This window comes from Antechinus flavipes, chromosome 4 (genome assembly GCF_016432865.1).
Source record: "Antechinus flavipes isolate AdamAnt ecotype Samford, QLD, Australia chromosome 4, AdamAnt_v2, whole genome shotgun sequence".
NCBI lineage: Eukaryota > Metazoa > Chordata > Mammalia > Dasyuromorphia > Dasyuridae > Antechinus > Antechinus flavipes.
The window spans coordinates 383171850-383199099 of record NC_067401.1 but is presented as its reverse complement, the minus strand read 5'-3'; the positions used below and the strand labels follow the sequence as shown (position 1 = coordinate 383199099).

Sequence of the window (27250 nt, the reverse complement as noted above, 5' to 3'; positions counted from 1 at the left end):
CAGTGGAGAATATCCAGAAGAAAGTGACCACAATTGTGAAGGAAATTTAGAAATCATGACCTTACAAGGATTGGTTGAAGAAATTGGTGACAGAGAAGATATTGGGGGGGGGGGGGAGGAAGGGAGACCATAATAACTGCCTTTCAATATTTGAAAGGTTATCATAGGGAGGAAATACCATTTTTGATGGGCCCTAGAAGGCAGAACTAGGGGTAACAGCAGAAGTTGCAAGAACAAATTTGACTTGTTAAAAGGAGAATTAACAATTAGAGTTATCTAAAAACTCTAATTGCCTGTCTTAGGAAGTAGTAGATTTCCCCTGCCATTAGCCATCTTCAAACAAAAGCTAGATAGAAGACCACTTTAATCCACCCTTTTGTTGAGAATATTAAAGAATAGATTTTTATTCAAATGGGGGTTAGGCTAGGTGGTCTGGGAAGAATTTTCCAACTCTACAGAATCTATGATTATTAGAAATATGCAAATGCCTCCTACCTGAATAAAACTAATAGTTCACATTTCCATTGTGCTTTCAGATTTACAAAGCTCTCTCTTCATAACTCTTTTTTGCAGATTAGTTAGCTAACTTATTAAGATGACATACCTTGTAAGTCAGGCTTTGCCACCAGGGCTCCTGAGTCCAAAACACTTTTCACTCTAACAAAGTCTCTTAAATTGTGAGTCAAGACCCCCCATATGGCAGAGGTGGGGAACTTTTTTTCTGCCAGGGACCATTTGGATGTTTAAAGTATCATTCAAAGGCCATACAAAATTATCAACTTAAAAAATCAGCCTACTGTATTTAACCAAACATTTAAATAACTCACCTCAACGGGATGGCTGGAATTGCGATTGCTTTGGCAGGGCCAGACTAAATGATTTCACAGGCCTAATAAACTGGACGTTCCTCATTCCTGTCATATGGGGTCTCATAACTGAATGTGTGAGTTGTGAAATTGTGATTTATTATCAGCAAATGTTTGGTTTTATATATCTATCTTATATACCTATATATCCAGAGTCATGTAAAAATTTCTCAGCTTAAAAGGGGTCACAAATGGAAAAAATTTAGGAAGCCCTGCACTATAACCACACAGTTTAATAATGAAAACTTTCATAACTATTTCATTCCAGATGAAGGTCTTTCCCTCCTCTGGACTGAAAGAAATATACACACATATACTAATATACATATGTATATACATTTAACTATGTATATAAAGTTATCCTTTCCACGTTGTCGGTTAGGGCTTAAATTATAGCTTTTTATTTACAAGATATATGCATGGGTAATTGGAAGACCTTTTGTTCCAATTTTTCCCCTCCTTCCTCCCACCCTCTCCCCCAGGTGGCTGATTGACCAATACATATTAAATATGTTAAAGTATAAGTTAAATACAATATATGTATACATATCCATACAATTACTTTGCTGTACAAAAAGAATCAGACTTTGAAATAATGCAAATTAGCCTGTGAAGGAAATCAAAAATGCAGGTGGACAAAAATAGAGAGATTGGGAATTCTATGAAGTGGTTCATACTCATTTCCCAGAGTTCTTTCGCTGGGTGTAGCTGGTTCAATTCATTACTGCTCTATTGGAACTGATTTGGTTCATCTCATTGTTGAAGAGGGCCACATCCATCAGAATTGATCATCATGTAGTCTTGTTGTTGAAGTATATAATCATCTCCTGGTCCTACTCATTTCATTCAGCATCAGTTCATGTAAGTGGTATAGTACCATCTTAATCTGGAAAATCACATAAAATTTTTTGGCCTTCCCTTTGTACTTAAGAAGTTTGAATTTGGTATTAAAACATAAAATATATTGATATTATGCACTACTATACATATATTTTATGTATTTCTGAGTACCTAATTTTTTCTATATCATCTGCTGCTTCTGCAAAACTCCAAAATTCACATTTAATATTTTATTCTCATCCATGATGGGGAAAGTCACTATGGAGAAAGTTGCAATATGAAATATGCAATAACTATACATATATCTTATTCATTTGAAACATTGTGTACCATTTTGTGGGGTTTCTCAGACAAAAATCATAGGATTTAGATAGAACTAAAAAGGACATTAGAAATATAGCCTTAAATTGTAAAAGAAGAAGAAGAAGAAGAAGAAGAAGAAACATAGCCCTACTTACTTATTTTGTAGAAGAGGAAATTGAGCCCTAGAGAAATTCAGTGATTTGCCCAACATCCAATGGATTGTAAGCCACGAAGAGTAGTTAAAACTCTGATCATCAGATGTCAAATACACTGTTCCTTCCATATACCAACTTTTCAAACAACTATATATAATAAAGACATTGAAAGGATCTGTAATTTTGTTTACATGGGAAATTCTCTCTTTTTTGGTCTTTTAAATTTTTAATTTATTTTTATTTTTTTTAACACATGTTGCTTTATGAATCATGTTGGGAGAGCAGATAAAAGGGAAAAACCATGGAAGAGATTAAAAAAAAAAAAAAACAACAACAACAATACTGCATGTGTTGATTTACATTCAGGATCCTCAGTTCTTTTTCTAGATCTAGACAGATGGCATTTTCTATCCAAAAATCTATTGGGATTGCTTTGAATTACTGAATCACTGAGAACCAAGTCTTTCATGTTGATTACAGCACATTCTTGTTGTCATTGTGTACAATGTACTTCTGGTTCTGCTTATTTCACTCAGCATCAATTCATATAAATCTTTCCAGGTCTTTCTAAAACCAGCTTGTTCATTATTTTTTTTTACAGAACAATTGTATTCCATTACTTTCATATCCCACAACTTGTTCGGCCATTCCCCACTTGACGGGATCTATTCGTTTTCCAATTCTTTGATAATGGGAAATTCTCAGTGTGGGAACTCTACCCAAAACAGATTGCAAGCCATTTATGACTAAGTAGCAGATAGAAGGAAATTGGTTTTATTCAGAGAGGGATACCATAAAACCTGCTGAAACTAAAGGAAGAAAGAATGGATTAAGACAAGAAGAGGTTTTGAGATTTAGAGTAGAGGAGATAAAGAAAGCATGACTTTAGTCCATGAAATAGCCCAGGCAATAAAATTCAAGACAGCTATAGTAATTCATAATTTAGAAATCATGTATTTCTAACCAGCCTAGCCTAGATGGTCTGCATGGCCGGGATGGACCTCCAGTAAAATCCTGTCATGGTTCCATGCCCAACTGAAGTAGGGACAGCCTTACAAGCATTCTTGTTCAGCCTTGTAGGCACATTTTGACATTAAAGAGTGACTAAACTTTATAGGACAAAAGATACAATGGCAGATGTTTAACACAGTTTATAGGTCAGGGTAATGGAACAGATTCCCCTCATTGTTGAGCAAGCACTTTGAAGTGCAAAACACCTCTTTTAATCTAGCTGAGCAGACCTTTCTCTGTGGAGCCCCAGGCCCTTTAACCAAAAACTGAGGGAGAGGAGGGGAGGCCAGTCCTTTGTCCATATCTGTGAGTTGACTGCTATAGAAGCAAGCGCTTGATGAAACTCCTTCTACCAATGCAGCTAGGCAGTTTAGAATTTTAAAGATTTGCCAAAGATATTGAAATGTTTGATGACTTGCCCGTAGTCACATAAGTAATATGTATCAGAAACAAAAGATGAATCTAGGTTTTCCTGATTTCTGGACCAGCCCACTATTATACTATTATTGTTACAATATTTTTATTATGCTCTGCTCCTTCTCCTCCTCTTCTTCCTCCTTCTCCCCGTTCTTATTATACTAGCCATTCCGATTATTATTTCTCAAAATACTATCTAAATATAAGCTATTATTGAGCATCAGGCTAATTTTCCATGTATTTTTATATAAATTTTTCAATGTATAGATCTAAAAATACCAGGGAGAGCTAATTGGTAGAACCAGTCACAGATTAGTCAGATATAAAATGCCAAAGATAAACAAGTTATGTCTTCCTCTGAAGAGGAATGATCCTTGGTTGTTTTTTTTTTTTTTTTAAGTAGCATTTTCATCTTTAAGTAACTAGATTGTCTAAAGGTTTGTATGGATTCCTATAACAACGCATGAAGATACAATATAGCCATTTTACCAGGCCTGGGGATGATTCTAGGCATCACAGTACAATCAGAGTTTAAGTTTATGTTACACAGAACCCTTCTGTTCTTTGAGTTTGCTTGTTTCTGTGCCTTTGCTGCCATTGCTGGGAGAGAAGAAAAGTTTCCAGCACCAAGAATATATGTCAGCTACCTGCCTGTAAAACAGAAATTTTCTGCTAACTTGATCTTTTGTAGCTCATTCCAAAAGCTGAGCTTCAATCAGTAAGTAACATTGGAACCATCTGGGTTGGCTGTGATAATAGGTCGTACAGTGTGGAAACAGACATTCCTCTGAATAGCCACTCTGTCTTTAAGTCCTTGTTAAATAGAACATGGTGTATTGACTTTGGTAGATCTTTGATCGATAAATTTAGATGTAAAGATAAGGAGAACAAAGAATGAAGGAAAATATCCCCATTTAAAGACTTATTCAGGTTCAGGGCTGCTTAGTGACCCTGGAGACAAAAGTTTCAGCTGAGTTGGGGAGTTCAAAGCTAGATTACAAGAGGCTGAGTGGAAAGGGAGGAAAATGGAAGCAGTAGGGAGGAAAGGTGACTCTTTCTAGATGTTTGGCTGTGAAAAGAAAGACAGAAGTGAAGAGCAGTATGAGGAGACAGCAGGGTCACTCTCAGAAAAGGAAAATGATGAAAAAATATAGTCTACATTGGAAAACACACAATTCCACTTTTGACTTCCACTCATTACTGACAAAAGTTTCTTTCTATTCATCTGAAGAAGTCGTTACACTTAAAGGAAATACAATTTTTAAATGAGGATAATATTTTGAATATTGTTTGGGAGTGGGAGGTGATAAAAAGAAATAATACCATTCAAGCTTATTAGTTATCCCACACAGCTATCTATGACAGTGGGAAACAGAAGTAACAGAATGATGCAAACAGTTCTATGAATTCTTCTCCCTCCTTTTTCCCCTCTATGTTGCCTCTTCTTTCCTAGTAGCCTATGAAAAGCTTATAATTAGGTGGTGGGATTATGACATCAGCAAGGATTCGGCCAATCTGCCAGAAGGTAATTTGCATGAGACACTCCTTCTAGTTCAAATGTAACCCAGTTACCTTGAGGAGAGCTGAGAGTGGAAATAAAATTCTCCCAATGAAAAAATGGAGAGGGAGGAGAATCACATAACAGAAGCTATTAGCATTGATACTGTTTTCAGTGATGGCATGATCAAAGTGTTATAATCCAGGTCTTTTAAAGTGTTTTCTACCTTCAAAGCACTCTAGCAAGTTAACTTATGTAATAACTACTTAACCATTTGATCTTTGAAAAAAAAAATTTAATGTTAATTATTGCATATGGGGTAGCAAGGTAGAGTGATGGATAGTGCCAAGCCTGGAGCCAGAAAGACTCATTTTTCCAAGTTCAAATTTGAATTCAGATACTAACTATGTGATCCTGGACAAGTCACTTAAACCTTCCTCATCAGAAAATGATGAACTGGAGAAGAAAATGACAAACCAATCCAGTATCTTTGCTGAGAAAATCCCAGACAGCCTCACGAAGAATCAGACACAAACGAAAAATGACTAAACAACAATAACTGCAGAGTACAAAACTGAATCCTACTTAGATAATCTTTAAGTCCCTCATGACTTTCTCTTAATTTTCAGGTTAAAAAGAAAGGAGACTTTTTATTCCTAAGACTTGAATAATCCTTTTAGGAAAATATTTTTATTTTGCATTTATTTATTTGTAGACTATAGGACAGAATCAGCTATAATTAAAATTGGGTATTTATCAAAGCGAATTAATTAGTGCCTTCCCTACTATGGGACTCTAAAACTGATTTTTTTTTCTTATTTAAGAGCTTGCTCATTTACCAAATTTAATAAATTCCAGGAGGATCCTCTTGCATTACACTAAATTCACTGGAACCCATCACAAAGAATAAAGCAACTCATCCCAGTGGGATAATTCTGCCATTCTCTTGTATCCAATAGGGTGCTCCGGTTTCTCTGCTGGAGACCTGGACTGAAGTATCTTAATTATACAAGTTTCATTCACCCATGCACCAGAATTATCTAAGATAAAAATAGATGTGATAAAAGAGAAAGGAGAATATTGTTGTGTAGAGGTAGTCATATTCCTATCAGTTTGAGAATGGAAATTTCTATCAATGTCAACAAGAATTTTAAAGGTGTTAAGTACATAATATATATCGAGTGTTGTGCTGCTCCTGGATAAATAAGAAAAATTTGATAAGATGTGATTCTTGGGCTGGTCGAATTTAAAGTACAGCCAGAGTATAGACACATATACAAATAAATATAATGCACAGTGATACATGAAAAGTAAAAAAAGCAGTAATAAAATCAAATTCCACTTGAGGGTCAGATGAAGAGCTGGATAAGATTTCCACAGACTGGGGTGGGGGTGAGGGGCGCTTTGTGAGTATAGACAAGGGATTGAGCAAAATCATGGAGACAGAGGGCATACCATGGGATTATGTATGTGAGAGAACAAGTAGTCCAATTTGATTGAAGTGTAAACTGTGTGAAGTGAAGTAGTATAAGCTAAAGCTTTAAATGTTGGCTCTTGCCACTTTTTTTCAGCAAGCAATATGGTTTGGTTTTGAACAGAGGAGTGACATGATCAGATGTATGCAAAAAAAGAAGGTTAAATTTGCAGTATATGAAGGAGATATAATAATACAGTGAGAGCTTGAATTTTTTTCAGTAGTCAAAAAGGAATCATTAAAAGGTTCTGAAAAGATTGATATGATTTATATGTGCAAAAAAAAGATTTGTCTGACAACATATGAAAGGAGGTATTATAATATTTCAGAAATTATTAAGTGATATTGTTTTAGGGCAGTGAAAGGGATGACACATATAAGAGATTTGGAAATGACAGAATCAAGAGGACTTGACCATTGGAGATTAGGAGATTAAGAAATCTCCAGTCAGAAGCTATAAGAAACAGAACAATGTTGGGGCAGGGGAAGTGAATATTTTTGTTCTGTTTTTATCTTAAATATCAAATCAGAACCTATACTTACTTTTACCCCAAGAAAATTAGAACAAAATAGAAATATCAAATTTTTGATTATCTAAGGTAAGCTCGGTCCCATTTACCAGGGATACTCAAAAGTCTACTCTGAATAAAAATTTACCATCAGCTTCAAATAGATGGCTATAGGTCACATATGTCTTTACAGACTTTCTATCCAAACGTCTCTGACTGTAGATGACCTTGACCACTAGACTGAAATGTGCAGGCCATTTGATAGTAGGTGACAACGCTTTATGCCATAAGGTTGAGTATCATTCATTATTTTGAATTACCAACCCATACTGACCTAGAGTGGTTGATGTTGTTGTTACTGTTTTTCACTGACTTGAATCTTGAGTCAGGCTAAGATAGACAGTAAATTGAAAATTTAATTGTTCCTCTGAGTAGGAAAGATTAATTTGAGTACATACAAAAAAGTACCAAAAATGATATCTTTTCTTTGTATGGATTTGAATCCATATGCAAACATCTTTTCTGTGTATGTGATCATTCTAGAATCAATGCACTCAGTTGTGATTTCTGCAGGAACTTGATGTTTATCTAACTGATTTGACATTTGTACTTTTTGCACTCTTCCAGAGGAAATGGCTTGTCTAGCAACCTGACAACAAGGAATTTCTCTCACTGGTTTTGTGAGTTATCCAAGTTTGCTACTAGTCTATGTGGCACATGCTGTCATGGTGGCTGACTCTAATTTTGTATTTACTCATCTGTCCTATGCACACATTGTTTCCTCCAAGCAGAGTGGAGACAAGACAGTTTTCTTTTATTTCCTCTCCCCTTTCCTTCCTTCTTTTTTTTTTTTTTCATTCCTTTAATATCCCTATCACAATGCCAGGTGTTGAACAATAGCCAGCATGATTAATAAATATTTGATGATTTGAATTGAATCCACATGTTGCTGTACAGGGTACTCCCTCCAGTTATTATCATCTTCTGAGAGGAAGATGATTCCATACTCACCACTGCAACAGAATCACTCTCTGTATGACCCTAGAGGACTCCAGTTTGGATAACCCATTGGGTTTGGCAGAGACAAATTTCTTCTTCCAGCTTACAAAGGTGGAGTGACATGACAGATCAGATATATGCATAAAAGGAAGATTAATTTTGTAGTATATGAAGATGTGTTGTAATAATATAGTGAGAGCTTGAATTTTTTTCAGTAAGCAAGAAGGAATCATTGAAAGGTTTTGAAAAGATTGACATGATATATATGCGCAGTAAAAAGGTTTATCTGACAACATATGAAGGGAAATATTGCAATAATTCAGAGATTATTAGGTGAAAATCCAGAATCTGTTTTAGGGCAGTAGCAGTAGGAACTGAGAGGGATGACATGTACAAGAGATTTGGGGAAGACAGAACCAATAGGACTTGGCCACTGGAAATTAGGAAGAAGGGGGAAAAAAACATAATGTCAACATTTCAGATAAGGAATACTATCAGAAGCAGGACAATGATATAGGTTGAGGCAGGAAAAGTAAATAACTTTGGTTTTGTTTTATCTTAAATATCAAATCAGAACCTGCACTTGCTTTTTTCCCAAAGAAAATTAGAACAAAATAGTAATGTGAAATTTTCTATTCTCTAAAGTATTCTCACATTACAAATAGGCATTAGCCATTTGTCAGGTCGTCTCGATTTTAAATGACTGAAACCTCGATAAATTTCGGGACAAGTTAAGGGTTCACCCACAGGTGAGTGGCTGTTCTCAAAGCCAGGAATTCACTCGACTTTGAACGGTTCTGTTTGGGTTGCCGGGATGCCTCCCAGGACTCCCCATCCAGCATGAGGCAGAGGATGTAGATAGTGCTGGCCTTCAACCCTCTCCAGGTCTCCAGCCTAAAGCTTGGTATCAGTGGCTTAAGTGGTCTAATTTGCAAAGTGGTGATAGTGAGGGGCGGAGGGAAGGGGGGCAGATGTAGCAAACACAAGTGTATGAATGGGAGAAGGTCCCAAGTGATTTCCTCGCTGCGGGGTGGGAGAAGTAGGGTCGCTCTCCTGAGGAGATGAGGGGCACACACAGTCGCTCCCCGCCACCTTCCCTTCCGAGCTCCCCGCATTGCTATAACCCAGCAGCATCGCCCTCCGGCCCACTCCGGGGGGAAATGCACAGTGCAACCAACCCTCCAACGTGCCTGGGAGACGCCCCCTCGCCCTGCCGCCCGGTTATTGGCCGCGCGTCTATGTCACTCGACGTCCTAGTTTGCCATCCCTTCCTGGGCAGAGGAAGACGGGCGGGGTAGGTTGTGCGCGCCTCTCTCCAGCTCTGGCAGCTGTGCCTTTGCAGCAGGCTCGGGGAGGGTAGTGAGAGAGAGGGCGGGGGAAGAGGGAAAGGAAGCGGGAGCTGGGCACTCTGCGGGCGAGGCGCTGGCCGCTCCATGCGGGGAGGGACGCAGCCGGGCAGGCCAGGGCTGGGGGGCTGCGGCCGGCGCCGAGGGCAGCCAAGGAGGACCTGCCCGGCTGGCTGCCCCACGCCATGCCCCACCTCGCCCAGGCGAGGCAGCGGGCGGGGAAGGATGCGCCGCCGTCCACTGCAGTTTGCAGCCCAGCTTTCCCTCTTGCAGCCCATACCCTGAAGCAGAAAGTTTGGGGACTGGGGTCTTCCATCCTTCTTCCCCTCCAATGACTTTGCCCAAGGACTTCTGCTGCCCAGTCCTTACCGTGACCTGGCATCTGGTACCCAGATCAGAATGAATTGTTCCAGGCAGTTACCAAGGTTCCCCTACTCTTTCAGCACCCCCTTCTTTTTCCTTTAAATTTCAATTTTTCATCTTTTGGTTTTTTTTTTTTAATTCGCTGCTCCTTTTCTGGGTGGGAAGGAAAGAGAACAGTTCTCCCTTAAGAAGGCAGCGCTGAAAGGGATAGATCCCCAAACCGACCCATATTCACCATGAAGAGGTGCAAGTCTGATGAACTGCAGCAACAGCGGGAGGAGGATGGAGCCGGGCTGGAAGATGCTGCTTGCCACCTGCCGGGCCCGGACTTGAAACCTGGAGAGGTCATGAGTGCAAATCCTGCCGTGGCTCCAGCGACTCCAGATGTGGGTGTTGCCATGGCCCCCAACCCTGGTCCTCGAAGCAAGCCTCCGGATTTAAAGGTGAGCCTAACATCTCCTTCGTGCCCTCAGGTCAACTAGTAACTGGAGCCAAAGGTGCAAGGAAAATTGAGATTAGGGGTCAGAGAGTTTGCGCTTCTTATTTGGAATCATAAATCATTACATATTAAGAGTTGGAAGGGGCTTTTTGGGAATCATGTAATACGACTTCATTTTACAGATGAGGAAACTGAGGCCTGGAAAAGGAAAATTATTTGCCTAAGGGCCCTACCATACAGCTTAGGCATCAAGCCTCAGCTTTGTTTCCCTGGCTAAATATCAGACATTCTAGTGACTCACCCAGAGAGGAGGATTCCTGACATCATGTGTGAAATACTTTTAGCTCCTTAGCAGCAAATGATCTGGAGAAATTAAAACTGTTAACATTGTCAAATTATCTCTTTGGGGGCTGAGAGAAGAGGGGAGAGGAAAAGAGATATGATTTGGGAATTGTAATTAAAGATCAGCAGTCTAGCCTTTGAGCTCTTCTTCTTCTTTTTTGAATGACTTTGGTGGGGAAGAGAATCCCTGGAGCTCAGTTTGCCCACCTGTGAAATGGGAAAAAGGAATATGTTGCCATTAGGTGGAGCCAGAGGCTAAGCTGGTGCTTGGAGATCCCTGGATGGGAATGGGCAACAGACAGGTGGCGCAAGTAATACTTGGGCTGTTTCAGGGACTCGTTTCAATTTGAACACATGCTGAGTGAGGAGCCCAGAATTGGAACTAAAGGGAAGCTATGTATACAACTAGCTTTAGGCCTGAAGTCCTCGAGACTGTTCTTCTAGTACTGAGTATTTATAATACTGTGGGTAACAGCAATGATCAGTAATAACGTACCTTTATGAAAGAGTGCCCTCAGCGATTACAGGCACTGTCTTGTTCTCATCTTACTGAGGGATGTTGGGTCCTGGAAGAACTTCAGCATTGTGGAGACTGATGCATCAGGGAGATAGCTTCTCTCACGGGGGTGCAGGGCCTGGGCTAGGAAAGAAGAGAGGAATCAGTTACTTTAAATAAAGCCTGTAACCTATGGCAGCAGCCACTAAGGAGCTCTCCAGCAAAACCCAATGACACTCCTTATCTTGTGTGAGCCGACTCAAGTCAGGAGTAGAGGTGAGTATGTTTAGAAGTCAGTTATCTTCCTGTATGTTACCTGTTTGCTTTTCTTTGGGGGGCCAGAAAGGGGGAACAAAAAGGCTACTTAATTCCATGTTGAATTAACTATTAAAAAAAAAAAAAAGAAAAACCTGATTGTTGTCAGCAGGAGGAATGGAGGGCAAACTGCAGACAAGACCCCCTTAGGATTTGGGGTATGTTTTTTGGAACATGTTTGATCCATCTTTCATCTTAGTGATCTGAGAACAGCTATATCCCAAAGTAGGATAGGTTTTAAATGGGAATGCTAGGATAATGTCACGATCCAAGGGAAGTTAGAACCCTTCCTGTATATCCCAGTAACCTTTTGCTCTTTTAATCCTAGTAAATAAATAGCATTCTAAAATGTCATTTTATTGACAGTATGAGTAAGGTAAATACCATCTCACAACTCCAGCCAAAAGAACCTTGCCCACTCTGCTTTCACAGACTTCCTTTCCCCAATGTTTACAGAGAACCCTGTTTCATTGCTGACAGTAAGAAAGCTTCTTATATCCCTGAGACAGTTTGGAAATATCCACTGGCCTACAGGCACATAGTAAAGACTGCTAATTTCATTCATTTTATTCTGGGGGGTTATCTTCCTGACAAAGAGTGAACTGGTAACAGTGTGTGGGCAGTCTAATATTTTGTACTCATCAACAAGGCAGTCTTATGGCGACTTGTACCTCTTCTATCCACCCACATCTTCTCTAGCTCTCTGGCTATTACTTTGCCATCCTCTCTAGTGGCAGATGCAGCAGCAGCTCTCTTCTTAGTATTAGCTGCAGTACTCCCTAGAACAAGAATTTGTTTTGGGTGTAGAATAGAGGATGGGGAGAGGGGGTGGGAATCACTCAGGAAAAATACTACTGAGGTTGGACCCAGCAGCTCGGATTTGAGCTGTGAACAAGCGAGATAAGACTCAAGCACTGCTTGCCCAGTGGAATCAAGAGAGGCAAATAGATGATGCCTTTTCCTGTTTATCTCTGACCCTGTCATCACAACATGTTTACAGTTCTGTGCAATGACTGGACTTGGAAGTGGAGCTGCTGATTTCTTACCTAACTCTATTTTTATTTACTGTGTGGCATCTTGGGCATGTTACAACTTTTCTGGTCCTTTTGGCCCTGGGAAAAAGGGGCAAGGAATCCTGATGAACTAGATTAAATCATTGGAAGCATTGTGCCCAAATTTGTTTCCCTGAAATAAGGCTGAAGTGGTAAGACAGGGCTGGGAGGTGTTTCAGACCCAATGATGAGAATTTCTTTTTTTTTTTAATCTTCTCATGTGCTTTTTGTAAATCCAGACCAACAGTTTGAGCTTTCTTCAAACTTTTTTGATGAGCATCTATGCCTCTACTTCATTTTTCTCCCAGTGACACAGCTCTGAATTGTGATCAGTTTGCAAATATCTTCCAAAAGATGCTAAAAAGTCACGGCTAAGGCTTTTGTCAAAGGGATTTGGATAATGTTCCACTTGAGTTTTCTCCTAACTCTAAGCTCTGCAGACATTTGGTGGCCTAGCAGAAGGTTTCTTCAATTAGTGACAGGATGATGAAGTGGAATGATGCTCTGGACTTAAATTCAGCTTTGGGCTCCTTGATGTGTAATCTAAATTAAATCACTTAATTCTTCTGACTCTCAGTTTCCTTCTCTGTCAAATGAGGATAGTAAAACCTGCCCTGTATCCCCCATATTTGTTTTAAGAGTCAAATGTACCCTATGCAGAGTTTTTTTTTTGCAAGCCTTAAAACACTCTATAAATGTTAGCTGCTGTTATTTTCTTTTGGTTCTGTTATTTTGCATCCCTAAATTTCTCATTCTGTTATCATTCAATTCTGATGGGAAAGACTCCAATCTGTGATTGTGGGTGAGGGAAAAAGTCAAGCAACAATTTTAAGAGTACTGATATGAAGGGAAAGGAATAAACACTTATATCTCACAAATCTTACAAATATTATCTTATTTGATCCTCATAACAATCATGAGAAATAGACATTATAATTATTCCCAATTTAAATTTGAGAGAACTGAGGCAAACAGGCTAAATGAACTGTCCAGGATCACACAGCTTGAACGTGTCTGAGGCCAGATTTGAAAGTAGGAATTAATGACTTTAGGTCCAGTCCCTATTTCCTCTAATACCTAGATCTTCAATACCATCTGATGATGTAAATGGATACCTCACTGATGTGGAACTTATATGCAAATATTTCAGGGTTTTTGGTAGTTATTTCATGCTCAGGGTGTCCCAGAATTCTTAGTGCAGTTTTAAGCCTAAAACTAAACTAACTGGAACTGTATTAAAATGTAATTGGGAAATGTTCCATAAAACATATATCTATACCTACTCATATATAAAAATATGTGTGTATGTGTGTGTATATTTTTCTATATACATACACACATATCTCTATCTATATATATTGTGATTAATGTGAATTTCTGGTTTGGTCCCCATATCTATTTGACATTACTGGTCTAGGACATCACAGGGAGGTTTGGCAGAGCCCAAAATACACCTGCAAACTCCGGCAGAAAAGAAAGCTTTGTCCCAGTGAGATCAAAGTTTGGCTCTTTTTTTTTCCTTTCTATCTCCTCCCCCCGCCCCCATCCTTAGCAGTCTAAGTGATGAGAAACAGAAACACACTTGGGGCACATGGGCCTGTTTAAAAATACAGTTGTGATAGACGTTTCTGAAGTTTGTGGCAGAGTGACTAATGCCACAGTGGATGCAAGAGAGAGAGCTTGTTCTTTTCTGAAACATTTTAGAGGTGCTCGGCTAGGGTCCCACAAAGTAAATACCACATTTTCCCAAAGGAGAGAAAGAGAGAGAGTCAACTGTATTCTGGGCTGTACTATCCAAAAGCCATCCCTCTGGCAGGAATACAGAATGTCCCAAAAGTTTTGATGTGATTATAATCTTTAATAGCTTAAAAGTTCACTAAGATTTTTGGAACTAAGATTTGTGATATTCTTCCCAGAAAAAGAAAGCTTTTTGAAATATATTCCTGTTTATGGATGAAAATTTTTTCAATGGCAAATTTTCATGTTTTTTGTTCAATTACTTGTAAAAAAATTTTTAAACCTTTGTTTTTTAAAATTTTGAGTTCCAAATTCTCTCTGTCTCTCCCCTCCCCGCTCCTTGAGAAGACAAACAATTTGATATAGATTATACATGTGCAGTCGTGCAAAACATATTTTATGGATGAATTTAAACTCCAGTCTCAGCCTACCCACTGAGCCTGTGTTTCAATATGTTGTCTTTTTTTCCTTCCATCCATATTAATATTGTCTTCATTGGAGTTTTTCCTTGGCTCAGAGTAGAGAACAGAAAATATGATAAGGAGCAGCAAATTTCGGGGAATTCCTAATGAGATCTTGTAGGCTCTTTATCCTTGCTTGATCACAAGCCCTGTCCACGAGCCTAAGTGTTTTAGCACTCGTTACGTTGTCTAGTGAAGACATCCTTAAAGAACTTTGGGCCCAGATTATATTTCTAGCTTTGTTCCTGATTTATTTTGTGATTTTGAATATATCTTTTAATCTCTGTGGCTTTCAGTTGCTTCATCTATAAAATGGGAAAGATACTGCTATACAATTCAGATGGTTAGAGTAGAAAACAGAGAGAATGATTTTGGGGTCTCAAGAAAAAGTTTATGGAAATCTGAGGTTTGGGACTTAATGATCATAAGAGTTCAGAAATGAAACTTTAGATATTATGTACTCTAGTTCCTTCAGTCTATAAATGAGGAAACTGAGGCACAGTGATAAAGTGACTTTCCCATTGTCATGCCACTAATTCTTGGGAAGATCCAGGACTATAAATCAGGTTTCCTGATGCTTTCCTTCTTTATTATGCATCAATTCTGTCTCTGTTCATTATTCATTCTGACAGGTACAAGTAGATGATACCAAATAAAGTTGTGTGTGTGTGTGTGTGTGTATGCACGCGTGCATGCACCGGGCTTCTTTGTGGCAACAAAATATGGATCTGTGTGAGATTATGTGGTAGAAAAGCATTTTGCAATTGTAAAGTGATACATAAATGTAAGTAGCTATTGTTATTATGATTATTATTATTAGCATCTTCATGTCCTGGAAAAACCTTTGATACTAGTCTTGTTGCAGGACTTAAGACAAAAATTTTATTGGCTTTAGTCATTCGGAAACTCAGAGCTCCTGAACTCAAACAGTCCACCTGTCTCAGCCCCCCAACATCAGGAACTGCTTGAGTTGAGACACTGAGTCCTGAGGAGCAAAGGGCCAGCAGACTGCCTGGGAATCTGACAGATCTGATAGAAACAGGATCCATTAGTATTGGGATAGGGCTTGTGAGGTATTGCAGCATTTCCACCCTGGGCAAGATAGAAAAACCCAGTCTCAAAATCAGAACAAAAGAAAAACAAAAACACAAGAGAAAGAGAAAGGGAGAAAATGGCTGAGGGGAAAGGAAAGATAGAAGATTGGGGAAGAAAGAGAGAAAAAGGAGGGGAGAGAGAGAGAGAGAGAGAGAGAGAGAGAGAGAGAGAAAGAGAGAGAGAGACAGGGACACAGAGACACAGAGACACAGAGACAGACAGAGACACAGAGACAGACAGAGAGAAAAGAGAGGAGAGCCAGAGACAGGAATAGACAGAAACAGAGTGAAAGAGAGAGAGACACACAGAAAGAGGAATTATCTTTCTAAAAAATTGGGGAAGGGGGTGGTGGTGGTCATTATTCCCAAACAAGTGAATTTTATCATGCTTGGCCAAAATCGTGATTCTGGCATTCTTTTAACAGTCTTGCAAATATCTAGTTGCCAGAGGCTAGTTACATGACAGCATTTGTGGGCAGCTAGATGGTGCAGTGGATAGAGCACTAGCCCTGAATCCAGGAGGACCTGAGTTAAAATCCAGTCCCAGACACTTAACACTCCCTAGTTGTGTGGCCCTGGGCAAAATTTCTTAACCCAGTTGCCTCAAAACCAAACAAAAAGATAACTACATTAGTGCTGCCAGAGCCAAGTGGACTTGTAGTTAAGTGAATAGAGTCCTGGAAATCTGGGCTCAGATATTTACTAGCTATGTGACTCTCAGTAAGTCTAAGTTTTCTCATCTGCTAAATGAAAAAAATTGATATAAGAATCAAATGAGTAACATTTGTATAGTGCTTAGCATAGTACTAGTCATATATTAGCTATGTTCTTAATTAAAATACCTCTCAATCTAATTCTAATCCTGGAAACTAGATATCTGTAAGACTGCTAAAGAAAATACAGAAATACCATTCTGGCCAAGCACACCTGTTTGCTGCATCCTAAAAATGACTTGTGAGGGACATCCAACTCCCCGTGTTGTCAGTTCATGTCCCCTTTTCTGTGTGGTAAAAATTGTCAAGATTATGTATTTCATTCTGTCTAGATCTTCTAGGCAGGCTAGTCAAGCAATTCAGTTATCTATTCAATTTAAGGGGACCATTCTTCATAGTCAAGGTGTGCTTACTCATTCACAGGAAGACCACAAGGAACATAATATGTCATAGAAGAGGGCACTGGACTTGGAGTTAAAAGATCTGAGTTTGGGTCATAGTTCTACTATTTAATAGCTGTTTGATCAAGGACAAAATATCTTATCTCTCAATTTCTTCATCAGTAAAATGGGGAAAGGGGTAGGAAGTTGACTTGAATTGCCCCCCTCATGAGGTAATTATGAGGAAAGCATTTTACAAGTTGCTGTATAAAATGCGATCTATTAGTACGAGCAGCAACAAGAAGAATCAGGTTGAATGAGTTAATGTTGGGAAAGCCTATTTAAAATGAAGTGTTCTATGCTAATGCTGTGTGCATTTGGGTTCTGAATTAATTGGTTTGATGGCATGTTGCCTTCCAGTGTGCTCAGTATTTACAGAATTACCATCTCTTAGTTTGTTCCTAATTGCGTTTTAACTGTCAGCCCCATTGATGGGAATATCTTTCTTAGTGAGAAATTGAAATAGCCAGTTTGGTCTCAATTTTGGATTGGAATTTAAAAGAAGAATTGGCACAGCAGTTTTTCCGTGGCCTTAGAAGCCAGCTCAGAAACATCTCTATTTTCCTCTCTCCACTTAAGAATGGCATTTCTCCTTTTGAAATCCCCGAAGTTTAAGGAGGAGAATTTTTGGAATATTGCCATTGACCCCATTGGACTTGTTCTTACAGCATCTGAGTGATCCAGGCCCTCACGAGGCTGAAGTTTTTGAAACAAGATTGGTGAATGATGACAGGTGGTTTTTGTTGTTGTCATTTGGGTATTTTGTTTAGGAAAAAAATATTTGTAACTTGGCTGGATCAAAACTTTCTTCGGTCATTTGGTTTGAAACAAAACTAGAGAGGAGGTTGTGTCCTATACTCTGGAGAACAGCACTGGGTTTAAAGAACATGACCTCCCTCACCTTTTTCTCTTAGCCAGTTTACAAAAACAGTAAACAAGACTTAGCTCTTTCCTCTGTGAGCTCTCCTTCCAAACCAACTCCATCTCATTAATTTGCTGCTAGAAGAGAATTGTTACCGAGAAGCACAAGTGACTTCTCAGTCTCCAGATGAGAAAGGCTGAGTTGGGGCAAGAGAAGAAGGAGCTCCTTTGCTCAATGATGGATTTAGTTGAGGACATAAAAAAGGGCTTTCCTGGTTGAGAGCTATTGAGAACTGGAAGGGGAAGTTAAATAAATGATATAGATTGAAATAGGTAAAAACGCAAATGAATGATGAAATGTAACAAGATATGACAGAGGAGGAGCATGGTACTCTTTATGTAGTAGGAGCACAGAGAAGGGAAAGAGTAATTTAGGTTGAGGTAGTCAAGGAAGGGGGCAACCAGGTGGTGCAGTGGATAGAACACCTGTATAGAGTGTCTAGCCTGGAGTCAGGCAGACCCGAATTCAAAACTATTAAGATACTTAATAGCTATGTCACCCTAGATAACCCTTTTTGCCTCAGTTTCCTCATATGTAAAGTGAGTGGGAAAAGGAAATGACAAACCACTCCAGTATGTTGGCCCAGAAAACTCCAAATCAAGAAAAGCCAAGAACAATCTGAATGAACAAATCAAAGAAGGCTTCACAGAAGGTGAGATTTGAGTAGGATCTTGAAGTCTGGATTTCAGTCTGACTGGTATATACCAATGGCAATTTGGCTCTCGAAACTAGACAACACTTTGGAGATTAACAACTTAAGGGCCATGAACCTATTTTAAATGTGTGTGTGTGTATATACACATACATACATGCACACACATGTATATGTGTATATGTGTGTATGTGTATATATACATATATGTAACTTGATTCATGAACTTGTTTTAAATGTGTGTGTGTGATATATACTTTGATAACTATATTTCAATATAATTGGCTTTCTTTTTAATCCTCTGCATTTTACACATTTAAGAACATGATTCTGAAAAGGGTCCATAGAGTTTACCAAACTGCCAAAGAGGGATCCATAATACACACAGAAAGGTTCAGAAGTCTTCATTTAGTTCAGCCCTTTCATTTTACAGATTAGGAAACAGAGAAAGAGCCACAATATTCGAGTTGGATTTTAGTCTTCTGACTTTCAGGCTGCCCAAAATTCTTTCCTTGACAACATTGGGGAAAAATCACATGCCCTTCCTTGAGCTGAGATTTATTTGTTAATATCAACTTGAAAACGAGAACAATAAAGAGTCTGGAAACCTTGCATGATGCTATTTCCAGTAAAGACCATGAGATCCCAAACTCCCATGCTTCTTTTCCCTTCCCTTCATTGTCCTCATCATGAGTTCTAAACCTGGGATAATGGCTCCCCTTACACCTCCTTTGTGGGAAGCTTCTTCAAGTCAAACCCAGGCTTTCTCAATTCACTTTGTACCCTGAGAGTGGGTTTTTACGATGAATAGCTCTGTTTCCATAGAGACCCTATAAATAGAGGAAAATTTCAATCCTTATTTCTCCAAATGAAGATTCACTGTATAATGTGGGGACTTCGGCTTTATGTGACTCAAGATGACCTAGTCACCCCATCTTACCCCCTCAGGAATGAATGACAAGGTTAAGCCCACTTGGGGGAAAAGGGTCAATGACAATGGAGAGGGTAAATGCGCATTAACTAAGGGATTAAAAAAATTCTTCTAGTTTCTCTTAAAAATATCAAAACCATAGGAACTTTTAGGAATGAGCTGCTGTGTCTGAGTATTTCTGAGGCCAATGGAACAAAAGGCTGAGATTTTTATTTTTGGCATGGGGCAGTCTGGTTTCCAAAAGGAAGATAGCCCCCGTGGCTCTGTCTGTAAGTTTCTCTTTCCCAATCCCTCTTTTTCCCAATTGCTAATACTTTCCTACTCTTAGTTTATTTTGTATCTATTTTACATATGTATAAATAATAAATATTTAGTAAGTATCTGCCAAACACCAGGTTTTGCATATAGTGCTTTTTTTTACTAATATTATTTCATTTGATCCTCACAATAATCCTAAGAAGTGTTATTATTATAGTAGTCATTTCACAAATAGGATAAATGACTTGTACAGGATCACACAGCTGCTAAGTATCTTTGCCCAAATTTGAATTCAGGTCTTTCTGACTCCAGATCTGGTGCTCTATCCATGCTATCAGCTGCCTCAATAGGAAGGACATTGGGATTTGTTATCAGAGGACCTGGTTTCTGACCTTGGTGCTGGCTGTCTAGGTCACTTCAAGCAGAAAAACATTTTTCCACTAAACCTCGTTTTCTCATCTGTAAAGTAAAAGCATGGAATAATTTGTCATTTAGATACCTTTGAATCTAAATCTGTGATGCTATGACATGATATACTGTATCTCCTAGCAAAATATAAACTTTTTATGGACAGAAATTGATTTTACTTTCACCTTTTTGTTCCCAGCATTGAGTTCTGTGCTGAGAATACAATAGATTTTCCCCCCTGAGGCAATTGGGGTTAAGTGACTTGCCCAGGGTCACACAACCATGAACTATTTAGTATCTGAGATAAGATTTGAACTCAGGTCCTCCTGACTTAAGGGCTGGTGCTCTATCTACTGTCTCACCTAGCTGCCCTCTACAATAGATTCTTAATAAATGCATGTTGATTCAGTAAGAAAAACACTTGCATTATAAAAACCCAGAGACCTCAGAATCTTCTTTCAGAGAATTCCAGAAATCATTTGGCCTATCTTACCTTTTCTTACTCCAGGGAGTGACAACTCCAGACAGATAGAAATCTGGGGTGAAACAGGTTAAATTTTAGGGGAAGGAAATAGTTAGCTTATTTCCTATATTATACCATAATAATTCTATATTATATTGCTGTATACAACAACTTCTTTAACAGGAAGTTCCACTTTCTTCCTGGTTTCGTTTAAAGAAGTAAGCACTTTTACTCTTCTGTTCTCAGGGTGTAGTCTCTATGACCTCCCTGGGCCTGTATTTTCAGGGACCATCTGCTCTACTTTCCCAACATGTGCTGTCACTTGGCCATTTCAAAGTTTGAAGTTGGTTTTTTTTTTCACCTGTAAAAGAAGGTTGTTTTTTTTTTTTTTTTTTAAGACTTTATGGAAAAGCAAGTGACATTTCTTTTCTGGAGTGTTCTAGTTAGAACAGATGTTGCTTTGTCATGCGTTGGTTGCTGAGTTCCCCAGAACAAGTCACCATGGTTTTTCTTACTTTTAAAACTTGTAGCTGGATTGAGGTAGATATGTATATATGCTTTTCTTCAAAAAAAACAAAACTCTATTTGAATTTGTCCAGTTCTCCGATCTAGTAGGAAGTGCTGCAGTCATTCCAAAAAACACCAACATATTACCCCAGCACCAGTGACCATTAGCTCAAGGTAAAACTACCACCAACAATCAATTCTTCCAAAAATCAGTTCTTCTGAGGGACCATGTTCTTCTTGTTGTTCAGTCATGTCTGACTCTTTGTGACCCTATTTGGGATTTTCTTGGTAAAGATACTAAAGTGTTTTGTTAATTCTTTCTCCAGCTCATTTTACAAATGAAGAACTGAGGCAAACTGGGTGATGCGACTTGTACAGGGTCACACAGATGAGGGTTTCTGACTATCTAGTGCATTGTATCTCTGTACTATGATGCCACCAAGGGCCTAGCTTAGACCAAAGTTAGTTCTTGCTTAAGGCATCCTAACGATTTCTTTATTAATGCATTAATCTTTGTCACTTTCTATTTAATCATCTTGTACTCTTTACCCTCAACCTTTTCTTGAAACAAATAGGCAAGTAATATAAATCAATATATAAATGAATTTGAATATCAGTCATGTTTGAATCCATAACCTCTGTGCTAAAAAGTGAGAGACATGTTTTGCTGTCATCAGCCTTTTGAAGTCTTTAGGGGTTTTTCCTTTATATATCTTTATCATATATCATATAAGTTATTCTTCTGGTTCTGCTTACCTTGCTCTGTGTCAGTTCAAATGCTTCTGAATTCTCCATAGTCATAATTTTTACCATACCATAATATTCCATTCCATTCACATGCCATAATCCATTTGGTCATTCTGCAATTGACAGCCTGTTGCTTTGTTTCCAGTCCTTTAGGCTATAAAAAGTGTTGCTATAAATATTTTTTAATATATGAGACTGTTCCTTCTGCTATTAACCTTGTTGGGATATATGACTAAGTAGTGGTTTTTCTGGGTCATAGAACAAGTATATTTCAGTGGCTTTTTTGTTTTTTTAGTATAAATCCACATTTTTTTCTGGAACAGTTAAACCAATTTTTAACCCCATTAAAAGTACATTTTGGTGCCTATTTTCCTACAGTCCCTCCTTAATATATTCACTAGGCCTCTATTAAACACTAGTTATATACAGAATCGATATTTGAGGTTGGGGTGCAGAGCATTATATAATGATAAACATGACCCTTGATATCAAGGACCTAAGAACCTATTTGGGGAATAAAACATAATAATAACTGAAATTTACATGGCAATATAAAAATTTTCAATCTCTTTATATATATATTTTTTCTCATCTGAACCTCATAGACATTCTGGGGCTTTAAATATTATTATCCCCATTTTATAGATGAAACTGAGGTCCACAGATATGGAAAACTTTGACCACAATTACACATTTAGTAAGTGTCAGAGGGCAGCAAGGTAATAGAGTGGATTGAATGCTAGGATTGGAGTCAGGAAGTTAGAATGTGCTAAGAACCTACTTATCTAATGAAAAGCAAAGAGGGGTGCTCAGGGTCACATAGATAGGAAGAAACATGGTTTCATTTCGTATCCCCAGCTCATGACTGCCCCTTGATTTTTCTTACTCGTTTCAAGTGGGTTTCCACAAACCCCTCAGAGTGTGAGTAGTGGAAGAAGCTTTGGGGGTCCTGCTTGCTAAAATGGCTGTAATCTAGAGTACTTAGTATAGGAAAACTTGAACTGAGAGAACCAAGGGGAATGCTTAAAGTTATAGTGTGGGACAGTCAGGACTCCTGTACTCTGACCTTGATTCCATTCCCTGAGAGACTACCAAATGACCATTGCTATCAATAGTCAGAATAGAATTGTACTTATCTGCTCTTGGTTATATTGTGATCAGTAGAAAAGAAATTGGACTGGGAATTAGATAACCTAGGAGGTGCTATGTATCTTTGGACAAGTTGTTTAATTTAGATCTTTTTTTTTTTTCTGCCAGGCAACTAGAGTTGTGACTTGCTCAGGGTCACGCAGCTATTAAGTGTTAAGTGTATGAGGCTGGGTTTGAACTCAGGTCCTCCTGATTCCAGGGCTGATGCTCTGTCCACTGCACCATCTGGCTGCCCCCAAGCTGTTAACTTCTCTTTGTCTCAGTTTCTTCATCAAGAGAATGAAGAGAATATCTCCTGCATCCTAATCCTTGGGGAGTAAAGGCAATAGGATACATTGCACCACAAACTATCCTTTTTATTATTATTGATATTGTCATTTGGTGGCTATGAATTTTAGACTCCAAAGCATTATGCAGGTAATGGTGGGTAATGTTTTCCACTCATCAGAATTGGGAGGAAAAGATTGAGGATTTTCTTGTGAGAAAAGTGTGGACAACATTGATCTGGTAATATCCATGTATGAAATGGCTGCCTTTTTTTTAGCTGAGAGCATGTTTCAGAAGAACCATAGTGTTTAAAAAAAAAAAAAGGTAGTGGCAGGTTTGGAACCTAGAGGTAAGGAGGGAAATCGATGAGAATGGAACAAGGAAGTAACTGCTACAAACTTTAAAAGTCGTATGACTATCTTACAGAAGCAACAAGTCAAATTCTATAACCAGATATCTTTGGGAACAGGTCTTCTATCACAAAACTTCTTAACTAAGTTGTGGTTGTAACCTCATATGAGTTCTTATAACCAAATGTGGAAGTTGTGAGATTATGATTTTTAATCAATAAATGATCTGTATATCTACATACCCAAAATTGCATAAAAATTTCTCAGATGAAATCCTGCTCTTTTAGGGTGAACCTAAAGAAAGAGGTTAATAGAATTATAGACTTAAGAGTTTGAGGAGGTCTTATAGGTCAAAGGTGAATTAGAAGATTCTTCTTTGCTCCAGATTGCCTACTTGTATAAAAATCTTTGTAAATATTTGCTTTCCTTCTGTAGAGTTGTAGAAAATAACAAGTCTAGAAAGTTAAAAAAAATCCATCAATAAATACTTATTGAGTGTCTGTGGCACAGTGGAAAGAATCCTAGGTCAAGAGTTAAAAGATCTGGCCTGAACTCAACATGTGCAAAAATGTTTGTAGCAACCCTTTTTGTAATGTCAGGGAATTGGAAATTGAGTGGATGCCTCTCCGTTGGGAAATGGCTGAATAAGATGTGGGATATCAAGATAATGGAATATTATTATTCTATAAGAAATATTGAGCATGATAATTTCAGAAAAGCCTGGAAAGACTTAAATGAACTGATGCTAAATGAAATGAGTAGAACCAAGAGAACATTGTACACAGCAACAAGATTGTACGATGATCATTTGTGATAGACTTGGTTCATTTTCATCTTTTTTGGTGGTGGTGTGTGCTTGTTTTTTCCTTCTCATGTTTTTTCCTGTTTTGATCTGATTTTTTGCACAGTATAATGAATATTGAAATATCTTTAGAAGACTTGCACATGTTTAATTTCAAGTGGATTGCTTGTTGTCTGGGGGAGGAAAGAGGGTAAAGGGAGGGAGAAAAACTTGGAGCATGAGGTTTTATAAAGATGAATGTTGAAAACTATCTTTGCATGATTTGGAAAAATAAAAAGCTATCATGAAAAAAAAAATCTGACCTGAGTCACATTCTACTACTCAGAACATTTGGTCACTCTGAGACATTGAGCAATTGTTTATCTTCTTGGAGTCTCAGTTTTCTGATCAATAAAATGTGAATAATAATGCTTAGGCTATGTCCTTGGAAGTTTTGGTGTGAAATACTTAATAAATGCTTTTGAGTTCAGGGTCAAATGAGATAATATAGGTGAAAGTGTTATGCTCTTGCATAAGAGTTCCAAGAGAGAGATGCTAGAGAAAAAGAAATCAGAGATCTTTAGAGTTCACTGTCTAGTCTGAGGAAAGTGGGACTCACATATAGGAAAATATTTAGATATTAGAAAAAGCAACATGCAAATTATTAGACCACATAGTAAATGTACAAGTATGAGAGGCAGGATGGCTTGATATAATAAGTAGAAAGCTGGTCTCATAGCAGGAAGACCTGACTTCCAATCCTCTTCTCTGATATACAGATATACTTGGTTCAGGACCCTGGACAAATTGTCCAAGATTAGAAACATCTAATTTGCATTGGGAGAGGAAGTTCCTCATCTGGTATTTCCTATTACAAAGAAATCATGAGTCTCATCCAAAACATCAACAGCTAGCACACTGTCCTAGGTAACCTCTTATTGATCCCAAGCTACTTCCAGCAATTCACTGGTGATCTCAGAATGTTTTCAGTAATTCCACATCGTAAGTATTCAGTGATCTTAGACTTCTCATTGGTACAGCTCCCCTTCTCTTTAGATACCAATTCTACTCCCTTGATATGACATAGCTGCAAACCATGACACATGATTTCTGAAAAAAGAAAATGATAGATACTTCAGAAGGATGAAGGAAAGATGATGCTTGGGGATTCTTGGCCAAAATGCCATCCTGAACAGAGACAAGCCAATTAGATTCTCCTCACTTTCTCCAATAACCTGAAAATCACACCAGGCCAAATAATGATCAAAAAATTCAATGAAAAACTACAATAAGTGATTTCTTCCATCTCAGGATTGCTTAAGAGGGCAGCCAGAAGCCACTGGCCCATTGGCTGTAGGAAAGAGGGCCACCAGCTCAGGCAAATCAACTTCTCAGGGCTACAGAGGTGAACTACACATGGACCCTAAGAGGCTTTATGGGTCTTGACAAGAGTGGAGAAAACACCAGGGTGGTGGGAAACTCACAATGGAGTAGCTTGTATCAATCAGGGAGGCATATTATCACTCAGGATAGGTTGCCCCAGGGTCAGGGTTTTTGAGATCCTTAACTGACTTGAGATGTCATAAAAGTCTTTATAGATCCAGAGCTCTGAACTTCAAAAATCCAAGGATCCCTCAAGGATGTGAGGGGAGATAAGGGATTCAGAACAAAACCAAGCACTGAGACTACCTCACCCACTCAAAACCACAGAATGGGGAAGAGCCTGCACCTATTACAAAGTCCCAATTCATAAACCAAGGCTGGAGAGATAAAGAAACTCATGAGTACACCAACCACTATGAAGAATGATTATAGATCCAAACATGGCCAGAATCCAATTTATAAGGACAGAGTAATGCCATAGTAACTGTGAGCGGAGGCTCAAAAGCAAAATAGATTTTCTACAAGCATTACATAAATACCTGCAAGAAATTAATTAAAAAGTAGGAGGGAGGGTTCCCATCAGATGAGGAATATGCTGAACAAATTGTGTTATGTAAATGTAAGGGAATATTATGATTCCATGATAAGAAATGATGAAAGAGAGTATTTCAGAGAATCCTGGAAAGTATGAACTGATGTAGAGTGAGATGAGCAGAATCAGGAGAGCAATGTATACAATAATAACATTGTAAAGAAAAACAACTCTAAAAGGCTTAAGAATTTTGATCAAAGCAATTACCAACTAGAGGACCTATGATGAAGCAAATTACTATCCTTCTATTAGAAAGCTGATAGGTTCAAGATGCAGAAAGAGATATACATTTTTTGGACCTGGATACTATGTGGATTTGTTTTGTTTAGTTACTCTTATCTGTTCAAAGAAGTGGGTTTTTTCTCCTATTTTTAATTGAAGAGGAGATTGAAAATTATTCTTTGCCCTTTGTTTTCATTGAAGCCCATGACATCAGGGAGGTGATGCCATGACATGCAATTGAATTGGGTTTAAATGAAGAGCTGTGCAAAATCACCAACCTCACTCTCTCCTGCAGAGCCATTTCCAGAGCCATCTTGGTCCAGTGGCCAGATATAGATTGAGATGACTGAAAATGGTTCTGGATTCAGTGGAAGATCTTGACCTTATTAAGCTAAGGTCTTTAAAAGCTCTCAGTTTGAGGCAACATTACACACACACACACACACACACACGGGCAACGAGAGAGAGAGAGAGAGAGAGAGAGAGAGAGAGAGAGAGAGAGAACCATTGAAATGTTTTTTTTTTTTATAATGCATAGAAGAGAGCAGAAGGTTGTCCAGAAGGAAGCTCAGATAAGTAGAACAGTTTTAAAAGTTATGTATGAAATTTGTTATATAGTTTTAAAAAGTAGTATAAAATGGAAACTCATGGTTTGGTATACAATTCTTTTTTGTGTGTTGAACTAAAATATGGAATAATATGGAAATACTCATGGAGGGTTGAGTTCAGAATTTAAAAAAATGCATAA

General features: G+C 38.4%; 1 protein-coding gene and 1 long non-coding RNA gene across 3 annotated transcripts in view; one reads left to right on the top strand and one right to left on the bottom strand.

The window, feature by feature from the left end:
• The first annotated feature begins 8175 nt into the window (after nucleotides 1–8175).
• The window catches only part of TMCC2 (transmembrane and coiled-coil domain family 2), a 68747-nt gene continuing 49672 nt past the window's right edge, over nucleotides 8176–27250 (top strand). Inside the window, exon 1 of the mRNA XM_051998540.1 lies at nucleotides 8176–10224. Coding sequence (XP_051854500.1) covers nucleotides 10018–10224 — 207 coding nt within the window. The 5' untranslated portion in view covers nucleotides 8176–10017. The remainder of the gene's footprint in view (nucleotides 10225–27250) is intronic.
• LOC127562657 (uncharacterized) lies at nucleotides 10141–12216 on the bottom strand. Of its 2 annotated transcripts, none has more exons than XR_007953745.1 (3): nucleotides 11469–12216; nucleotides 10522–11202; nucleotides 10141–10266 (listed from the first exon to the last, which is right to left on the bottom strand). It is a non-coding gene; the product is annotated as an uncharacterized LOC127562657 (long non-coding RNA). The 2 variants fall into 2 exon arrangements; XR_007953744.1 differs by having other exon boundaries at nucleotides 10141–10769; nucleotides 11059–11202; nucleotides 11469–12214.